This window comes from Heteronotia binoei, chromosome 5 (assembly GCF_032191835.1).
Source record: "Heteronotia binoei isolate CCM8104 ecotype False Entrance Well chromosome 5, APGP_CSIRO_Hbin_v1, whole genome shotgun sequence".
Lineage (NCBI taxonomy): Eukaryota > Metazoa > Chordata > Lepidosauria > Squamata > Gekkonidae > Heteronotia > Heteronotia binoei.
The window spans coordinates 34,258,183-34,278,014 of NC_083227.1; the positions used below are offsets into that span (position 1 = coordinate 34,258,183).

The window sequence follows — 19,832 nt, forward strand, 5'->3', positions numbered from 1 at the left end:
CTAAGCCCACTTTCACCAATTATAGCTAAATATCCACAGTATTCCAATGTATTTCTTTTAGACTAGTGTATCAGAATAATGCTTTTTGTATTGACATACTAAAATAAGGGATACTGGCTGTTTATCTCATTACATATACTATCTCATCTTCCACTATATTTTAATGGCGAACTAGAATTATGTTTATTGTGTGTTACATGTTTAAATCAAACCTCTGAGAAACCTATGTCCTCTATTTAACCCAGAGCTAACATTACAACACTCTTATTTATTGCACTTCACACTCAGGATACCTTAATGACATAGGTATCCATCTGCTGTTCCGACTTATATTGCCTTCAGCAGTTGTCTCAGCCGAGTCAACACAAACTAACAATCTCTAGATCCCAACTTGTGCTTCTTTTAATCTGCTAAAAATATTCCCATGACTTTCCATACTAACTCACTGCCCACTTTCTCTATATTTAGGACTGCTTGCCATTCCATACTATTTATTGTCTGATGAAGTGTGCTTCTAGCACACGAAAGCTTATGTTCTGAATAAAACTTTGTTGGTCTTAAAAGTACTACTGGACTCCTGCTTTGTTCTCCTGCTTCAGACCAATAGGACTGCCCACCTGGATCTATCTACATTTATTAGTTGTGAGATTTCTCTCTGTTCTATGTGATATGTAAGAACTATTGTATTTTTAAGAATTATAAAACGCAGTAGCCCCAAATCACAGTGATTGTTATCTATTTATTGGCCCTCCAGGGCTGGCTGGCTCCTCTATGCAACAGAATGCTGGAGGTAGACCAGGGATCTGCAATATCATGCCCATGGGCATTATGGCACCCACCAACTGTGTTTCAGAAAGTGGGTGGGGCTTTTTCCCAGCAAGGCTGTGCAGATTTTTTAAAATGTTGCTTTGGCAGCAATTAGCCACCACAGCAATGACCGCCGGTCAAGTGGGGCAACAACTGTGTAGCTGGTTCCATAACCTGCAGCAGGTATTTTATGACAGCCATTCTGTGCCATTATTTCAAATGTGCCTGCAGGCTTAAAAAAACTGGGGACTCCTGATGTAGACCCCAGGGCACCATCCCCAAATTGCAGAGAGTGTAAATTGCAGAGTGATCCCAAGCACCAGCCCCAAATTGCTGAGCACAAAGGAACTGAAATCATCTCTTGAAAATGCACCACTCCACAGTCCAGTCCACTGTTCAGATTACATATGCGGTTTTTGATGGGCCCAGCTGTTTCCTTTGCGTGTTCCAAGTTAAGCTCCACCCTTGTTTTCGGAAAAAATTCCGTAGGATTCCGTCTATCCAAAGTCAAACCACGCGTAACCCCTCTCTCTCTCGGGATACTTTTCTTTCTTTTTTAAAAGTTTAGAAGAAAATATTGAATTTATATTCCGCCCTCCATGCCGAATCTCAATGGCTCACAATCTCTTTTATCCTCCTCCCTCGCAGACACCCTGTGAGGTAGGTGGGGCTGAGAGAGCTCTTGCAGCAGCTGCCCTGTCAAGGACAACCTCTGCCAGAGCTATGGCTGACCCAAGGCCGTTCCAACAACTGCAAGTGGATGAGTGGGGAATCAAACCCAGTTTTCCCAGATAAGAGTCCACATATTTAACCACTTCCCAACCACCACACCACCTTTCTTCTTCCTCCGCCACCAGCTAGTCGCTACACACCACACACACAGTACGTAGCCTCGATCAGCGTAAAGAAAGGGGGGGGGGGTGTTCTTAAATTCTTAACACATTGAAAATGATCTTCCTAGGCGCCCTTGGGCCTTTCAGCTCCGGCTTTGCATGCTGCCCCCGCCCTCCATCACTCCAGTCCGATCGCACTCTCCTCCTTTACCTATTAAGCGCAATAAGTACCTTCTAAAGTGCTTTGTCGCCGTTTTGGATCACGCCCAGCCCTCCGGAACTCCTTTCTTCCCTAACACCTGACCGCGCCCAAAACAGCGCGGGAAAGAAGAGAATGAGGGCGGCACCCGCTCCCACTGAGTTTCCCAGACGAGCGACGCCTCTATCCAATCGAAACTAAAAAGAGGCGGGACATTGAGCCCTCCCCCACCCTCGGCAGGGTTCTAGAGGAATGAAAAAAAAGAGGCGGCAGAAACGAAACCGAACAGGCTCGTTTTTGATCGGCTGGCGCAAGCGCGTCTACTGCGAACTGACCTTCCCTTGCAAGTATTAGCCCTACACCCTATTATATCTGGCTTTTCAGGGGAGGGGGAATGGTTTTTTGCTTATGCTTTGCATTTTGATCTAGCCTTAACCTCCATTGTTCTCCAACGTTTTAATCTCATACAACAGTCCTGTGAAGTAGACTGGGCTGAGAGAAAATGACTGGCCTAAGGGTTATACCAGGGGTGGCCAAACTACAGCTTGGGAGCCACATGTGGTTCTTTCACATATATTGTGCGGCTCTCAAAGTCCCCACGGCCCCTTCTTCACTGCTTGAAGAAGGCATTTGTCTCTTTATATCACTTCTCCAGGCCAGGCAGCAGCTTGGAGAATGCATTTAAAGTTGCTTTCTTTCCACCTCTTTCTCCCACATCTATTTGCCTTCCTTCCTTCCAAGGCTCTCAAACATCTGATGTCCATGTCTTGCGGCTCTTGGACATCTGACACTCATGTCTTGCAGCTCTCAGACATCTGATGTTTATTCTATATGGCTCTTGCATTAAGCAAGTTTGGCCACACCTGTGTTATACATTATCTTTTATGGGAAAGGGGGAATCCAAGTCTGTCCCTCTGGAACTCAGCGCTTTATCTACTATGCTGTGGTGGTTGGTCCACAGGAACAAAACACACAGACACACCAGAGATCATGCAGTACAATTTTGAAAGGATCCATCAAAAAGAGAAAATATACATCCAGACATGGTCAAGTCTACAAACAATTGTCTTTTGAAAACTTCCTTTTCAACATACTGTATTCCAAACTTGTGAATGCTTGTTCTTCCATTTAGCTTTTCTTTTTAAAAAAGGGACTTTGTTTCCCTCATGTTTTTACCCTTGAACTGTTGTTTGTAGTTTGTTGTCATATGTGGTTTACCCCTTCAGCCATTGTTCAATGGGTACTCACCCAGGAATGAAATGATGGTATCAGTGACACCGCCCCACCCCAGCCTGTGCCCTCATACTAGTAATAAGGGGAAAAGTCGGATCTACATGGCACCTCTCTTGTCCTGCAGGTGAAAGATTCTATGGTCTGCTGACAGGAAGCCAAGTAAGTGTGTAGATCCTTGCCTGTCTCTTCAGCAGCTAGAGATAAACTGATGTCATCTCATCTCTTTCTGGGGTTGTAGAACCCAGTGGCGTAGCTAGGGCTTTGGGGGCCCGGGGCCCAAGATTTATGTGGGCCCCCCTATGTGTGTGCACGCCTCCAGAAACAGGATATGATGTCACTTCTGGTGATGTCACTTCCGCAAGATAGCCACCACTTGCGAGGGAGCCCTGCTGGAAACAGGAAGTGATGTAACTTCCCCAAAATGGCCACCACTTGTGTGGGGGGGAACAGGAAGTGGTGTCACTTTGGGGGCGGCACCCCCCCCCCAAGATGGCACTGCTGGTGCGATCTAGGTCATGTGATTGATAACCTGATTACCCCACCACACCATGTGACAGGGAGAAATGCCACAAGCAGCCTGCTGGCCCAGCTGTTCCCCTTGTGCCCTGAACTTGTGGGACTTCTATATTAAGCAAGCTTACAAGAAAAACAAGGAAAACAAAAACAGGCATACTGATGTGGTTTTCAACAAGCAAAGCTATAAGGAGGTCCCCATGGAACGTCTAATCACTTAGATTTTCTCCCAAGCTAGGATTTCACTTGCCTTTATGCTAGTTGCTACTATCAGATCTTTCCAGGGATCCCTGGATGTCCCATAAGTAAGAATAAGCCAGTCAGCTATTTGTTAAATGCAGTTCTTTATCTATAACTTATAAACATATAGATACACACAATGCAGGTTAAGATGTAACACATTACTGTTTCAGATGTTATGGAATAAGAATCAATTAAGGGGCTATCTGAGGGGTAGCTCAGACAGTGTCAGGTGACCACTAGCCAGAACTCCAAAGTCCCTTAGTAGCTCTGCCCTTTTATACTGTTCTGTCCAATGGGGTCCGGGAAGCCCTCTTGACTGTAGTCTATCAGGTACTCCTTGCATATCTCTGGCTCAGTGAGTATTTTATACTGACAGTGCCAACTCTATGTGTTGCTTAGGAGGCCTAGGGACTTAAAAGGGGCCTTTCCTATCCTTTTAGAAGGACAGGCCTATATGATTTTATATATGGCTGTATAATTTAAATGGCTATATCTGTTATGTAGGTGCATATAGCTTCGATTTACTCAAAGCACTTCAATGTATATGTAAGGCAAGGCTGAGACTCAGTATATCTCTATACCATAGCTGTAATGTAGATAAGCTAACCTAAGAGTATGGTGTTGCCCTTTTAACTTTCAGGCACTTCCTGGCTGGGAGACTACTTCCCTGTATCTGATTTCTCTGTAGGGGAATTCAAAGGCTGTATGTTTTAGTTGTCAGGCAGAGCACCTCTCCCCCACAAAAAAGCTCAGCTTTGCAGGGTTTGGCACTGCTTCCATAGCTGCTGTATCAAGGGTGGCCAAACTGTGGCTCGGGAGCCACATGTGGCTCTTTCATACATATCATATGGCTTGCAAAGCCCCATTGGCCAGCTTGGAGAAGGCATGCCTCTTTAAATTACTTCTCCAAGCCAGCTGGTGGCTTGGAATGAACTTAAAGTTGCTTTCTTTTCACTTCTCTCTTCCTCCTCCATCTATTTGCCTCCTTCCTTCCTTGTGGCTCTCAAACATCTGATATTTATTCTATGTGGCTCTTACATTAGGTAAGTTTGGCCACGCCTGCGGCTGAATAATGCACTTTAGCAATTATTTGCAAGTGGATCTTGCCTTTTCGAACACAGTAAACATGCAAAATAGCATTGATAATGCATTATTCAGTGTATGTGAAAGCACTGCTGATTTGCCGTCGTCTTCTACTGTGCCCGGGGCATTCCTTTCCTGTTTTCCTGCCCTAGTGATTCTCCCTGACTCAGGGGTGGCTGTCTTTGTTTCATTGGTTTTGGCTAGGGGCAGGATGCCAGCAGGGCTCTTGCAGCAGGCACAAGTGACTTGGTGGCAGCAGCTGCCAGAGGCTCCAGTGGCGCAAAAAGCCACAAGGCTGACAGGTCTAATGGTGCCTCTTGCAGCAGCCGAAAGATGCCTTTGGGTTTGGGCACCACACTGCACGCTCCTTCCTCTCCGCCCATGCAGTGTTAACAGCTCCTCATTGGGAAGGACCTGGAGAGAGATTTCTATGGCCATGGCAGGGGTGGCTTAACTGCGGCTCAGGAGCCACGTGTCTCATTCACACATATTGTGTGGCTCTCAAAGCCCCCACTGACCTATTGGCTGGCTTGGAGAAGGCATTTGTCTCTTTAAATCACATCTCCAAGCCACATCTCTTCACTACCCGGCTGTTTGGATGGTGTTTATTGACGCTACCTGGTTCTCCTCTTTCCTCCATGTTATGCTCTGTGATTTGCTGAGCTGAATAGCTCCATGACCTGAAGCCTTCGGGACAGATGGTGAATATCTGGACCAGGTTTTGACAGAAGGAGATTGCATACTGACACGGATCAGGAGGGGATTAACTTTTGGAACTCACTGCCACTGGATGCACTGATGGCCTGCAGCTTAGATGTCTTCAAAATCAGATTAGTCTAATCCATGGAATAGAACTCCATCAGTAACAGTTCACCATGATAGCTAAATGGAACTTCCATGTTCAGAGGCATTGTATCTCTGAAGGTCAGTGAGTGGGGGAGATTTTGGCCTGTGTCCCTACTTGTGGGTTTTGGGGGGTATCAAGTCGGCCAGCGTGAGGAACAAGATGCTGGACTAGGTGGACCCCAGGTCTCTGCAAGCTGTTCTATGTGGCAGTGCTAACATATTGGATAAACATCTGGAGCAGAGGTCCATCAGTGGCTATTAGCCACAGAGTATTGATGGAACTCTCTGTCTGGGGCAGTGATACTCTGTATTCTTGGTGCTTGGAGGGGGCAACAGTGGGAGGGCTTCTAGTGTCCTGGCCCCACTGTTGGACCTCTTGATGGTGCCTGGTTTTTTTGGTCACTGTGTGACACAGAGTGTTGGACTGAATGGGCCACTGGCCTGATCCAACACAGCTTCTCTTATGTTCTTATGTTCAACCTGGTAACTGTTCTTGGCAAAGGGCATAGAGTGGTGTTTGGTAGCTGGACTGCTCTGGGACTGCCCGGCACTTGACTAGGGAGAGGCCAGAAGGGATGCTGTGCTTTTTGCAGTAGAGGACCGCCCCACATAATTGTGCACAGCTGTCTGCGGTCTTTTTTAGCAGGGCTGAGACAAATTTAGACCGGGAAAGAGAAGCAGGGCAAGCGAAGGGGCACCTTCTCTTGAAGGATATGGGGAGCTGGTATGTGGGAAGAGAAGGACTGGGAGGGGCTTCTTAAGAAATAAGCTGTAATGATAGCGTGTGGGACTCAGCATGGTGTGGGGAAAGGGGGCAGAGGGAGGGAGGGAGGGTTGCCAACTGGCCTGGAGAAAGATGCCTTGTCCCTTTAATAGAGGCTTAATGAGATGTTATTTACCAGGTGACTTTATCGACCTGCATGTCATGAAAAGCTGCAAGGGCCCATTTCTACACATACACCTCTATTAAAGGGATGGGGTGTTTTTCTCCAGGCCCACTGGCAACCCTTCAGTCCCCTTTTGTGATACTGGAAGTCAGAGTTCTCCAATGCAACTGATGGGCAGAAAGAAAGAAGCCCCAACGTACTTCGAGGTTTGTCCAGTCTGAAGAAGAAGAAGCAGATTTATACCCCGCCCTTCTCCCTGAATCAGTCTCAGAGCAGCTCACAATCTCCTATATCTTCTCCTCCCGCAACAGACACCCTGTGAGGTGGATGGGACTGAGAGGGCTCTCACATCAGCTGCCCTTTCAAGGACCATTCTGTTGGGGCAGAGTCTGGCTTCCCCTCCTCCCTCCAAGGTTGCCATCGATGGGGAATGTGGGGTAGCATAGGGTTGCCATCTCCAGACTGGGAAATTGCTGGAGATCTGGGGATGGAGCCTGGGGAAGATAGGGACCTCAGTGGGGCACAACCATCAAGTCCACCCACCAAAGCATCCCTTTTCTCTAGGGGGACTGATGTAGTCTGGAGATGAGCTGTAATTCCAGGGGATCCCCAGGTCCCACCTGGAGGCTGGTGTGCCTAGCTTTCAGCCCAGCATGTGGTCTCTTAAAATCCTTGTTATGGCCACTGGACAGACTCAATTATTTTTCACTGCAGCCACGTTTCAATCCGCCTCCTTCTACTATCTTGCAGCCTTCTTCGCTGTAGGTTTTGAAAAGCCAAAAAGCGGGCATGTTTCCTGGCTACTTTAAATAAGCAATTGCTATGACAGATCTCATTTTCAGATACTACTGAAGCTGTGATCGGTGCTACTAACCGGGAATACATTTAACCTTCCATCTCCCAAAAGAGGGCATTTTCATCAGGAGGGACACGCCCACAAAAGAGGACATGTGTCACGTCCCCCCCCACACACACACCAAAAATAAAGCCATCTGGTCACTCACCCCGTTCTTAAAGGGGGGGGCGCCCCTTCGGCGAGAGCCCGGGGAGCGCGCGCCTGTCTGCTGCAGGCCGGCTCTCCTCCTCCCCCCCCCGCCTCCTCCTTCCCTTCGTGGGAGCGCACTCCTGCTTCCGCCCGCGCAAAGCAGTCGCGACGATGTGGCTCTCCTGGCCGGGAAGCCCCGGCCGGAACACGCTGCTGCAACTCTTGGCGGCTCTTGTTGAAGCAGCGGCGCCCCAGCAAGTGAGAGAGAGGGAAAAAAAAGGGGGGGAGGGGGGAAGGGAACGAGGAGCCCCGACGTGCGCGCGCCCGCCACACCCCCTTCCTCCGCCGTGCGCGCGCGCTCCCCCTCGCTGTCGGGCGCCTCCATTCTTTTTCTCCCTCCCTCGCAGCGCAGCAACATACACGGTCATTGTTTGGGGGGGCCCCCTTGCCAATGTGGGGACCCCCAGACCTGGGGCGGCTCGCCCTCCCCGCTCCCCCCCTCCATACGCTACTGGTAGAACCCATCATGGTGGTCACTTTCCTCAGGAGTCAGCATTTCAGTGTGTTTGCTGACCCAATGAAGAAATAGGGACGGAGTGCCTCCCCTGAGAATGAGGCTGAAGGGAAAGTGAAGAGCTTTTGTTTTGCTGCAGCAGCAAAAAACTCCACACAACCCTCTTCGTAGTCCAGGAGCACCCGGATCTTATGGGGAATAGCGACACATAAATTGATTGGATGAGGGGAAGTCAAGGCACACAACTGCAAGGAATGCCTACCATAATAACTATCATACTGTGTAACTGTCTGTATAATCCAGAATCCTTCACTGGGATTAAGGGTGACATTTCCCTTCCTCTTCACAGACTCTCTAGCAACACCCACAGCCCACACTGCCTGTTCATTTCCCAGTTCCACCTCCCACCAGTGTCTTCCTGAGGTGAATTTCTCATGGCCCAGCACACTTTGTAGAATGTCAAATCTCTTGGCGTTGTTGGGCAGGGTCTGCACTGTCCCTCTCCATGTCAGTGTCTTCAGATCCTCAGACAGAACGAGGCTGGGATGTGCTGTTTCTGGATCCAGAGTCACGTTCACTGTGGGGCAGAGAAAGAATGCTATCAGGCAAAGGCTAGATTTGAGTCCAGCGGCATCTCAGAAACCAGCAATAGATTCAGGATAGAAGCTTTTGAGAGTCAAAGCTCCCTTCATTGTCTCTAAGGTGCTAACTGTTCTGTTATTGACCAACACAACTACCCTCTGAAACCATCAGGGAATGGAGTCATCAGCTACTAAAGACCAAGTCAGAAAGCCTCCTTTCTGGAAGGTCCAAGAACCAGGGCAGGGGTGAGTGGGATTCAAGATGTAAAAACTGCCTGATGGAGGCACAAGGGGATCAGTGCATGGGATATTTTGCAGCATACATCTCTAATACTGACTGTAAACACTCACAGACCTGAATGAAGAAAAGAGGCACTTACAGTCCCCCAACGACACACCCAAAGAGTGGCCTATAAGCAGAATGACCAAACATTTATACAGCATTTTACAGCGTTCTGAACATTTCAGATATGTTATGTTAGTAATCCTCCCTTCAGCCCTGCAGAATAGGCAGTCCTGTATCATAGAATGGCTTGTGCAGAACCACCCAGTGAGCTGAAGAACTAGTTGAGCCAGAGAATTCACAACACATCCCATATTCTCAGAACCAAAGTGAATCAATGCTGGGATCCCAGAACACCTCTGCTACCAGCTATTTTTTTTTTTTTTAAAGACAACAGCTCTTCCTCATTCCCATTCAGACTGGGGCTGTTATCACAGGCACACTTAGCTGTTAGTGCCAATGAGATATTCCCAGTGAAAACTCCCCACCTTTGCTACTCTTTGCCCCATGGATCAGGTACAGAGGGACTGTACATCCTGGAGGAGCCAGCTGGGTTGGGAAAACAGGATGCAGGGTGGGGTCAAGTTTACCTCCTTTCCCCCACCACGGCCCCAGTCTAAACCATTCTACCCCTTATAGCTGCTTTTTATCTTCAACCCCCTCCAAGGAAATCTGTATTTTGACCCTCAGCCACCACACCAGCTCTCAACTACCTGCCAGCCCCGCCCCCCCATCCTCCCCATTCCCACCTTCCTGGATGGTGTAGTTACTGTTCTTTGGAGCAACGTCCCTCCCCATAAACTGAGGCCTCAAGTGCAGCATGAGTGAGTATCTGAAAGACGGGTATTAAGTAAAATCTAAATCTTCTGCGAGGAGCTGTCACCACCTTAGTTTCAGCAGATGGTTACCTTTTGTCAGTGCTTCTGCCAATGTTTTGTCCAGAGACTCTGTTGGAAGAAAACATAAAATATGCTGAGAGCTGGGGAGAAAAAACAAAATTACTCAGATCATCATTAACATAGCAACATATAAATACAGGAACCAGTCCAACACTGCTCACTTGGGTGCCTCCTTTTGGGTAGCAACACAAAACACCGCCACAGCCCCTGCCTTTTGGAGCTTCCAGAAGGACTTAGTGCCAGGTTAATTTCCAGATGCTTCGGAAATGGTAGCAATGGCTTCTTGCAATCTCCACACAACCAACTATGCAAAGTGGGAGGACCTCAGCATTGTTGCTTGAACAAAGCAGAACCCAATATCTCATGAAGTTGTCTTATGATATCTGGTGTCAAAATGTTCTTTACCCTAGACAATATGATTGCAGGCGCATCACTACTTATGACTTTTATTGTCTTCTTCTCTTGTGGTACTATAACACAAAGGTGTCCAAACTAAGTACAGGAGTCCCCACTGACTCAAGAGCTCCCCCCACCTGTGGGCAGTAACCTTCACTGTGGCGCCACCTGAGCCTGCGTGACATCACCCAGACTCCCTCTGGGTGAAATCTGTTTCCCCCACTGTTGTGCCAATCACAGCACATTTCTTGATGGGGCCCAAAGGTTTGAACACCTCTACTAGAGAGTTTACTAGAACCCTCCTCTAGACTATTGTCAGAAGACACCAGAAAGAATTTACTTTGTGAAAAATAAAGTAAAATATTTCTTAAAGTAACCCAGATTTTGGCTCAGCCCTAGTATGACCAACCAGAAATAGAAAGTTTGTTCCTCTCTGAAAAGTAGTCTAGGAGATCATTTGGAGATTACCACAGGATGTCCCTCAGTACCTTCACATTCTTTGAGAGCCTTTAGTAATTCAGGAATTTGCCCTGAGCAAATCCTGAGGTCCTGCTCCAGTACTGGAGAAAGTTTCGCCAGACACCTTTCATCCTTCTTCTCATGCCTAGAGGGGGAAAAGAGCAAAGCCTGAATGGGCCTTTATTCAAAGTAAAATCCATTCACAAAAAAGATGACTTATTTAAAGACTGGATCTCTTCCAGTGAATTTTAATCCTTTGGGGAGAGAACGCTCCTCTGGATTATTTTTTCCCTTAGGGCTGAAAGGAACTTTAATGACCTTGCACAGAATCTGAGACCCAGTAGAACTGTGACTAAAAACCACATGCCTAAGGGTCTTCCATGGCAGATGAAACAGCAAGGAGCATGACAGAGTCACATACCTGATCAATATAGTTTTAGGATCCTGAAAGAGAGAGGAAGAGAAATGGGTCTCAACAAAAAACTCAAAAAGGGCTTCTTGATATTCTACAGGGAATCCATTATTTCTTCCCTTCTTTCTAGGAGAACCAACTGATGTTTCTGTTGGAAGTGAAGGTGCTGTCCCCTGTTATCAGCCTCCAGACATTGTGGCAACAGAGTAGATAGCTAGACAGTCACGCTGACCCTTCTTTCCTACACTGCTTCTGTTCCTTTGAAGTGTACATTGTTTTCTCAGGGAACTTCCTTCCATCCACCCCCTCTCACACAATGCTTCTGCCCTTTTCCCTGCACACACCGGGAAAGACCACATGCTACCTGCTCCTGGTCCCATGAGGCAGACGGCTCTCTTGCCATCTGCTTCCATCCTTAGCTAGTAAGTTAATATTCTATCCTGTCTCTACTCTTTCCTATCCAAAGTGTACTTATCTAATAAAGAGAAGTATTTTCTCCTTTAAATGTGCAACGTGGCTGTGTAGCTCTGCAACCTGAGTAACCTGGTTAAGTGATGCTCCTGCATTTGCAGCTTTATTTAAGCACTCTGCTAACTAGTGGGAACCAGCCTAACAATACCAGTTAATCCCAACAGTTCCCAGGATCAGGCTCTCTTTATTTCTGTTCTGAGCTTTTTACTGCCTTCTGCCATGGTGAGAATTTTGTTTTCTCACCTGCACAAATATGGTTTCAGACTGCTGAAACTTCCCCTCCAGCTCTGTGATTAAGTGATTGAGATCTGAGATTTCCTCTGAGAATCTGGTGTGGTTTTCTTTGTCCCTCTTCTCCAACTCTCTCTCCATCTTCTCCATCTGGGACAACCTAAGCTGCTCTCGTTGATCAAGATAATTGTGCATCTGCTGAAAGGCTGACTTGGTCTTCTGCTTCTCTGATTCCAACTGTGCCTGTGAGAAGCACACAAAAACTGAGGGAGGGGCAGATCCATTCATGAAAGAAAATCAAATCTGGGCCCCCACCAACAATAAATCATATAATCAAATATTATAATCAAGTGCAAGAGAGATGGCATCTCTGACACAATTCTCAGATGCCATTCTTTCAAGAAAGGCACATATTGCAGATGATACTAAATTGGGAGGGGTTGCAAACACAGAAGACAGAAACAGGATACAGGATGACTTTGACAGGTTGGAAAAAGGCTAAAATCAAAAAAGTGAATTTTAACAGGGATAAATGTAAAGTTCTGCATTTAGGTAGGAAAAAATCCGATGCATGGTTATAGGACTTGTCTTAGCAGTAGTATGTAGCGAAAAGAATCTAGGGGTCTTAGTGGATAATACGCTGAACATGAGTCAACAGTGTGACATGGTGGCAAAAAAGGCAAATGCAATTTTGGGCTGTATCAATAGAAGTATAGTGTCCAGATCACGTGATGTGATGGTATCACTTTACTCTGATCTCGTAAGACCTCACCTGGAGTATTATGTTCAGTTTTGGGCACCACATTTTAAGAAGGATATAGACAAGCTGGAACGGGTACAGAGGAGGGTGATGAAGATGGTGAGGGGTCTGGAGACTAAGTCCTATAAGGAAAGGCTAAAGGAGCTGGGCATGTTTAGCCTGGAGAGGAGGCGGCTGAGAGAAATATGATCACCATCTTCAAGTACTTGAAGGGCTGTCATAAAGAGGATGCTGTGGAATTGTTTTCTGTGGCCCCAGAAGGCAGGACCAGAACCAACGGGTTGAAATTAAATCAAAAGAGAACATAAGAGAAGCCATGTTGGATCAGGCCAATGGCCCATCCAGTATCACACAGTATCACAATGGCCCATCCAGTATCACTCTGTATCACACAGTGGCCAATACACACACACACACACACACACACACACACACTGTGGCTAATAGCCACTGATGGAACTCTGCTCCATATTTTTATCCAATCCCCTCTTGAAGCTGGCTATGCTTGTAGTTGCCGCCACCTCCTGTGGCAGTGAATTCCACACGTTAATCACCCTTTGGGTGAAGAAGTACTTCCTTTTAGCTGTTTTAACCTGACTGCTCAGAAATTTCATTGAATGCCCACGAGATCTTGTATTGTGAGAAAGGGAGAAAAGGACTTCTTTCTCTACATTCTCCACCCCATGCATAATCTTGTAAACCTCTATCATGTCACCCCGCAGTCGACATTTCTCCAAGCTAAAGAGCCCCAAGCCTTTTAACCTTTCTTCATAGTGAAAGTGTTCCAAACCTTTAATCATTCTGGTTGCCGTTTTCTGCACTTTTTCCAATGCTATAATATCCTTTTTGAGGTGAGGTGACTAGAATTGCACACAGTACTCCAAATGAGAACGCACCATCGATTTATACAGGGGCATTATGATACTGGCTGATTTGTTTTCAATTCCCTTCCTAATAATTCCCAGCATGGCATTGGCCTTTTTATTGTAATCGCACACTGTCTTGACATTTTCAGTGAGTTTCTCTCTCTTGGTCAGTCTCTGCCAGTTCACAACCCATCAACTTGTATTTGTAGCTGGGATTCTTGGCCCCAATGCGCATTACTTTGCACTTGGCCACAGTGAACCTCATCTGCCATGTTGACGCCCACTCATCCAGCCTCAACAGATCCCTTTGGAGTGCCTCACAATCCTCTCTGGTTCTCACCACCCCGAACAATTTAGTGTCATCTGTAGACTTGGCTACTTCACTGCTTACTCCCAACTCCAGATCATTAATGAACAAGTTAAAGAGCATGGGACCCAGTAACGAGCCCTGCGGCACCCCACTGCTTACCGTCCTCCACTGCGAAGACTGCCCATTTATACTCACTCTCTGCTTCCTATTAATTAGCCAGTTTTTGATCCACAAGAGGACCTGTCCTTTTACTCCATGACTCTCGAGCTTACTAAGGAGCCTTTGATAAGGAACTTTATCAAAAGCTTTCTGGAAGTCAAGGTAAACAACATCTATTGGGTCCCTTTGTCCACATGTTTGTTCACCCCCTCAAAGAACTGTAACAGGTTAGTGAGACAAGATCTTGCCTTACCAAACCCATGCTGAGTCTTCCTCAATAACTTGTGCTCATCAATGTGCCTACTCATTCTGTCCTTGATAATGCTTTCTACCAACTTTCCCGGTATTTAAGTCAGACTGACTGGCCTGTAATTTCCCGGATCTCCTCTGGACCCCTTTTTAAAGATGGGGTGACATTTGCTACCTTCCAGTCCTCAGGAACGGCGGCAGATTTCAATGAAAGATTACATATTTTTGTCAGAAGAGCCACAAGTTCAACTTTGAGTTTTTTCAGAACTCTTGGATGTATGCCATCCGGACCTGGTGACTTATTAGTTTTCCATTCGTCAATCAGTTGTAGGACCTCCTCTCTTGTCACCTCAATCTGACTCAGGTCTTTCAACACCCCTTCCAAAATTAGTGGTTTTGGAGCAGACAAACACTTCTCGTCTTCCACAGTGAAGACGGAGGCAAAAAAAGCATTCAGCTTCTCAGCCATTTCCCTATCCTCCAGTAATCCTTTGACCCCTTGGTCATCCAAGGGCCCCACTGCCTCCCTGGCTGGTTTCCTGCTTCTAATATATTTGAAGAAATTTTTATTGTTGGTCTTTTTGTTTTTTTGCAGTATGCCCTTCATAGTCCCTTTTTGCCTGCCTGATTACAATCTTGCATTTGATTTGCCACAGCCTGTGTTCCCTTTTATTAATCTCACTTGGACTAGCTTTCCACCACTTAAAGAAGTCCTTCTTACCTTTTACAGCTTCCATTACTTTGTTTGTTAACCATGCAGGCCTTTTCTTATACCCGTCTGTGCCTTTCCTAACTTGTGGTATATATTTTATCTAGCTTCTAGGATTGTAGTTTTAAATAGCCTCCAAGCTTCCCCAAGGGTTTTGACTGTATTTACCTTTCCTTTCAGTTTCCTCCTCACATGCTTCCTCATCTCAGAGAATATACCCCTTTTAAAGTTAAACGTGGTTGTGCTGGTCTTTTGGGGCAACTCCCTATTTATACAAATGGTGAAATCAATAATGTTATGGTCACTGCTCCCAAGTGGTGCGATCACTTTTACATCTGTCACCAAGTCTTGGGCATTACTTAGGACCAAATCCAGGATCGCCCCAGTGTTCTGTGACCATCTGCTCCAAAGCACAGTCATTGAGAGCATCTAGAAACTCAATCTCTTTCTCTCGACCTGAACACATATTGTCCCAATCAATCTGCGGGTTGTTAAAATCACCTAGAGTTTCCGGCTCAACATTAGGAAGAACTTCCTGACCATTACAGCGATTCCTCAGTGGAACAGGCTTCCTCGTGAGGTGGTGGGCTCTCCTTCCTTGGAGGTTTATAAACAGAGGCTTGATGGCAATAAAGATCCTGTGAATTTAGAGGGATGTGTCTGTGAGTTTCCTGCATTGTGCAGGGGGTTGGACTAGATGACCCTGGAGGTCCCTTCCAACTCTATGATTTCTATATTGAATCCAAATCAACCCATTAGAGCTTTCTAGTAACAATCTATTGTTAGTCACTAGGAATGTGGGTCAAATAGATCCCACAGTAAGTCAAGCTTGCCTGGTGCTTGCCCGCTGTTACCAAGAAGAAGAAAAAAACTCTTGAGAACCAGCACGGTGTAGTACTTAGGAATATAGAAAAGACTCTAATATGGAGAATCAAGGTTGATTCCCCCTCCTCCACCTGAGGCTTGCAGGGTGACCTTGGGCCAGTCGCAGTTCTCTCAGAGCTGTCTCAGCCCCCCCTATCTCACATACCTGTTATAGGCAGAGGAAGGCAAGGCAACTGTAAGGCACTTTGGGACTCTTAAGGTAGAGAAAAATGGGGTATAAAAACTAACTCTTCCTCTATTCTATACACAAACTTGATTATACAAGTGAGAAAAAGACAGGCATGCATGGCTGAAGCCTCGATTGCCTCATGTAAGAAGTCTCCTGGTATATTCACTATGTACTTCCCTCAGTGAAGTATCATGTTTCCCCCTCTCTTAATCCCCACTAACTATGCTGCCATCCAGGATCACTCTAGACCCATGTCCTGTTAAATCCTCATTTGTTAACAGGACCAGAAGTTTATAAAATTAGTAAGAACAAACTTTAAAGAACATTGTATAGTTTAATATTCACAACAAACACAATATACACTACTTTTTCCTATTCTTTTTACTAATATTGTGCATTCCTAATGATCTCACTTTATAGAAGCCCAACTTAACCTGGCCTCACACTACCTAAAAATATCTAGCACAAACTTTCTTTCCTTCCTTCCTTCCCTCCCTCCCTCCACATCACATCCAATCAGAGCACTTCACTCCCACCTCTCTCTTGTTGGTTCTTTCTCTGCTTCTGCTACTGAAAGGCACTCCTCTCCATTCATTCCACCCCCACAGCCAATATTATCTTTTAACCACCTGCCAACCACTGTGTTTATGATTACAAAACTTTACAGCACTATCTGTTCACCTTATGTGCATTACATCATACCCGGTTCCATCACATGAGCTTTGACACCTACCAGAAATGTCTGGCTTCTCTGGTCCTCCACCATTTTCTCTTCCTTAAACTCTTCTCTCTCGCGCTCCAAAAGTTGAAGCTGGGCTTGGATCTTTTTCTGCAGAAACAATAAATTGCTCTCAGGGAGGGTAGTCCCTCTGACATCCGTCTTGAGTGCCTGCATAAAGCTGTACCTGATCTGAACACGGAGGGACGGGGAGAGGTTTGGCTTTTGGGACTTCATGTGGAGTCATTTGGGTGTGGAGCCACAAGGCAAATTTAGAAAGCTGTATCTTGCTTGTAAACTTAGGTCAATCTACTTGTCGATAACCAAAAACAGAAACTGGACAACAGAGGACAGTAGAGGGTTTCTAGATATGCCATGGCAGAAAAAAGAGGGAAGGGGTTCTAAACGCACAGATCAATGGATGCCCAGGCATTACTTCTCAAGAGCTGATATTCAGAAGGATGGATGAATTGGGCTTTGCACACTTAGTAGATCTCTGGCCCCAAAACCAAATCCTGCAGCTTTGCTAAGCATGGGATGCTTTTCAGTCCCTTCCCTTCTTTTCTGCTGATGCTTAGCCATGGAATGGGTAAGGATAAAGAAATGCAGTGAGAAGCAGAGCAGGAGGAGAAGAAGACAGGTGGAACAGAATCCCTTGCATTTGTGAGTGGGGGAGTTTTCTCTCCTGCCCCACTTCCTTACATATGCACATGCATTTATGAACATGCATGTGCCCAGCTCACTCTCATTATGGCATTCTCACATAATGGAGGGCATGGAGCGAGTAGCAGACACATGCAGAACATTTCTGCGCACTCCGCACTGAATATATTGCATCCTCTTCAGGAGGATGGGGACAAAAATGGGTACAGAACTTACTCTCTTCAGTCTATTTCAAAATGAATTAAGTTATCGACACATTCTAAAGCACGGCAGAAAGTTCTATGCTATCTTTATGGATCTAATACGCATCCAGCTTAATGCTTTCTTACCTTATACTCCAGGAAAGCCTCCTCCAAGGGAAGTACACAGTGATTTCTGTGCCCAATGGACCTGTCACACACCACACAGATGGGGACTTGATCATTGTGACAGAACAGCTTCAGGGGCTCCTGGTGCTCCTCACACTCTCCCCACTTCCCCTCGGCTCCTTTTCCCACCTGAAGTTTCTTGACAAGTTCCACAAGGCTTGCCAGCTGCCGGTTTGGCCTGAAGTTCTCTTGCTGGAAAATTTCTCGGCATTGAGGGCAGGAAGAGGCTTTGTCTGTGTCCTCCCAGCACTGGGTGAGGCAGGTTTGACAGAAATTGTGCCCGCAGTCTAGAATCACTGGATCTTTGAAATATTCCAGGCAGATAGGGCAGGTCATTTCCTCACGCAACTCCTTGACGAGACTTCTGGCTGTTGTTACTTGTTCTCTCTCCCTGAAATGTAAAAAACCCTTGATTTTGTTTTGGAAACCTGGGAAATTTACTTCCTATAATCGCCTCAAGATGAAGACCAATTTCCCACTAGGCTTCTTCTGGTGGAGAGCCCTTTTGCTCCCGGCACTTCAGTTTTCACACACGCTGCCGCGGAGCTGCAAGTTGGAGCGCCACTTTCCCGCTGCAACCCAGATCCTCTTACAAGCGGTTTCTACTTGCCGTGGAAGAGCAGCAGCACACCAACTCCTAGCTCCACAGCAGCTTGTGCAAAAAAAGAAGCACCAGAGGCAAAAGGGCTCTCCACCCGGGACAAGCTCTACTGTGAAATTGGTGGAAGTTTATTTTGGGGGCAGGGGACGATACTTGTTAAGCAGGAAGCAGTAACCAGCAAGATAACAAGAATGAGGAGAAACATCTATTGACTAAAACAAAATTAAAAATGCATGGATGTTATGAGATAGGGAGGGAGTCCCATAGGGGCCAGTCATTGGCACTATATCTCCCTCAGCTCAAATGGAAGCAAATGATATCGTGCTGAAAGAGATGTGGTAGGTGGAAGCCACCCCTTTCCATTCCAGAATATACACACAAGAGAAGCCCCTGAGGGAAGGAAGGTTAATGCCAGAATAGCACTGAAGAGAGTGCTGAGACAGAACTTGCCTTGGGGGAGATTCTTTCAGATGCTGTGGGTGCCGCCGCCTGGCCCCTGGGTGCCCCTTCTTCCTCTTCATTGCAAATAAAGACATATCAGCCTGCAACAGCTGATTTTGGAATCACCTGTAAAGACAAGAGATCAAGGTCCAGGAACCAGAAGCAGATCTATTGAGAGTAACCTCACAAGACACAGAAAGAAGGCATGGTGTGCCCTCCCCTCCCCAAAGGGGCTCACATGTGCAACTGATTTCCATTTGGGAGAACAAGGTTTATATGTTAACTGAACACCAGCAAGACTGGCTCAAGGTACTGTGTCACCCAAAATTAGGTGAAATTTTGCTTCCCTCCAAGCTTCTATTGGGGCATGAAAAAAATCTAGAGTTTTTAGGGAAACTACTGTATTTGGTCAACAGGAAAACAAACACCAAAGATTTTTCCGGCATTAAAACTTACACACAATCCAATGTTATACATGTTTACAATGAAGCAAGACCTTCTGAGTTCAAATGTGGTTCACTGAGGTGAGCATGCAAAGCGTTATAGTTTCTGCCTGCTTCACCTGACCCAAACCTTGACCCAATTATTTGTTTTCAATAGCAGTGTACATGAAATTCTGAGCATATTCAGCTGCTTCTCTGATCTCAGAGTAACTAAGAGTTGAAATCCCATGTGCTTCTGACTGAGGAAGCAGGGCCTCCGCTGTTGGTTAAGCTCAGCAACAGGGGAACCATATGCTCATGCAGGCCCTGGGTTCAATTCCAGGCAGCTGCAGGCAATGGCAGGCAGGCAAACTAGGAAACCACCTTGCTAGGTAGCTGGTGCCAAAGAGATTAAATAATGTGAAGTTATTTGCTCTAATGGTCTGCAAAGAAATGTCAAAGATGTAAAATTTAGCTGGAGGGAGGGGGATTAGTAACTTTGGCACATTAAAAACAGTCCTTTTCCCAGCTCAGCATTTACCAATCTTCAGATACCTTTAAATGAAATAAATATTTTATTGAGTGTTACATAAAAAGAAGGGGGAAAATTCTCATAAATTAGGGGGTTTTTTAACAG

At 46.2% G+C, this 19,832-nt stretch overlaps 1 protein-coding gene across 2 annotated transcripts in view; it reads right to left on the reverse strand.

Annotated features, from left to right (window-relative positions):
- The window catches only part of LOC132572265 (zinc finger protein RFP-like), a 36,696-nt gene extending 18,578 nt beyond the window's left edge, over window positions 1-18,118 (reverse strand). The window contains exons 1-2 of one of the 2 annotated variants that reach the window (XM_060239147.1): window positions 17,693-18,118; window positions 16,716-16,811 (exon numbers count right to left, since the gene is read on the reverse strand). In XM_060239147.1, the coding sequence (XP_060095130.1) occupies window positions 16,716-16,811; window positions 17,693-18,067 (471 nt within the window). In that variant the 5' untranslated portion in view covers window positions 18,068-18,118. Of the gene's footprint in view, window positions 1-1,871; window positions 2,033-16,715; window positions 16,812-17,692 lie in introns of those variants that run through there. The other variant, XM_060239146.1, reaches the window with a different exon arrangement.
- Between the last annotated feature and the right edge of the window lie 1,714 nt (window positions 18,119-19,832).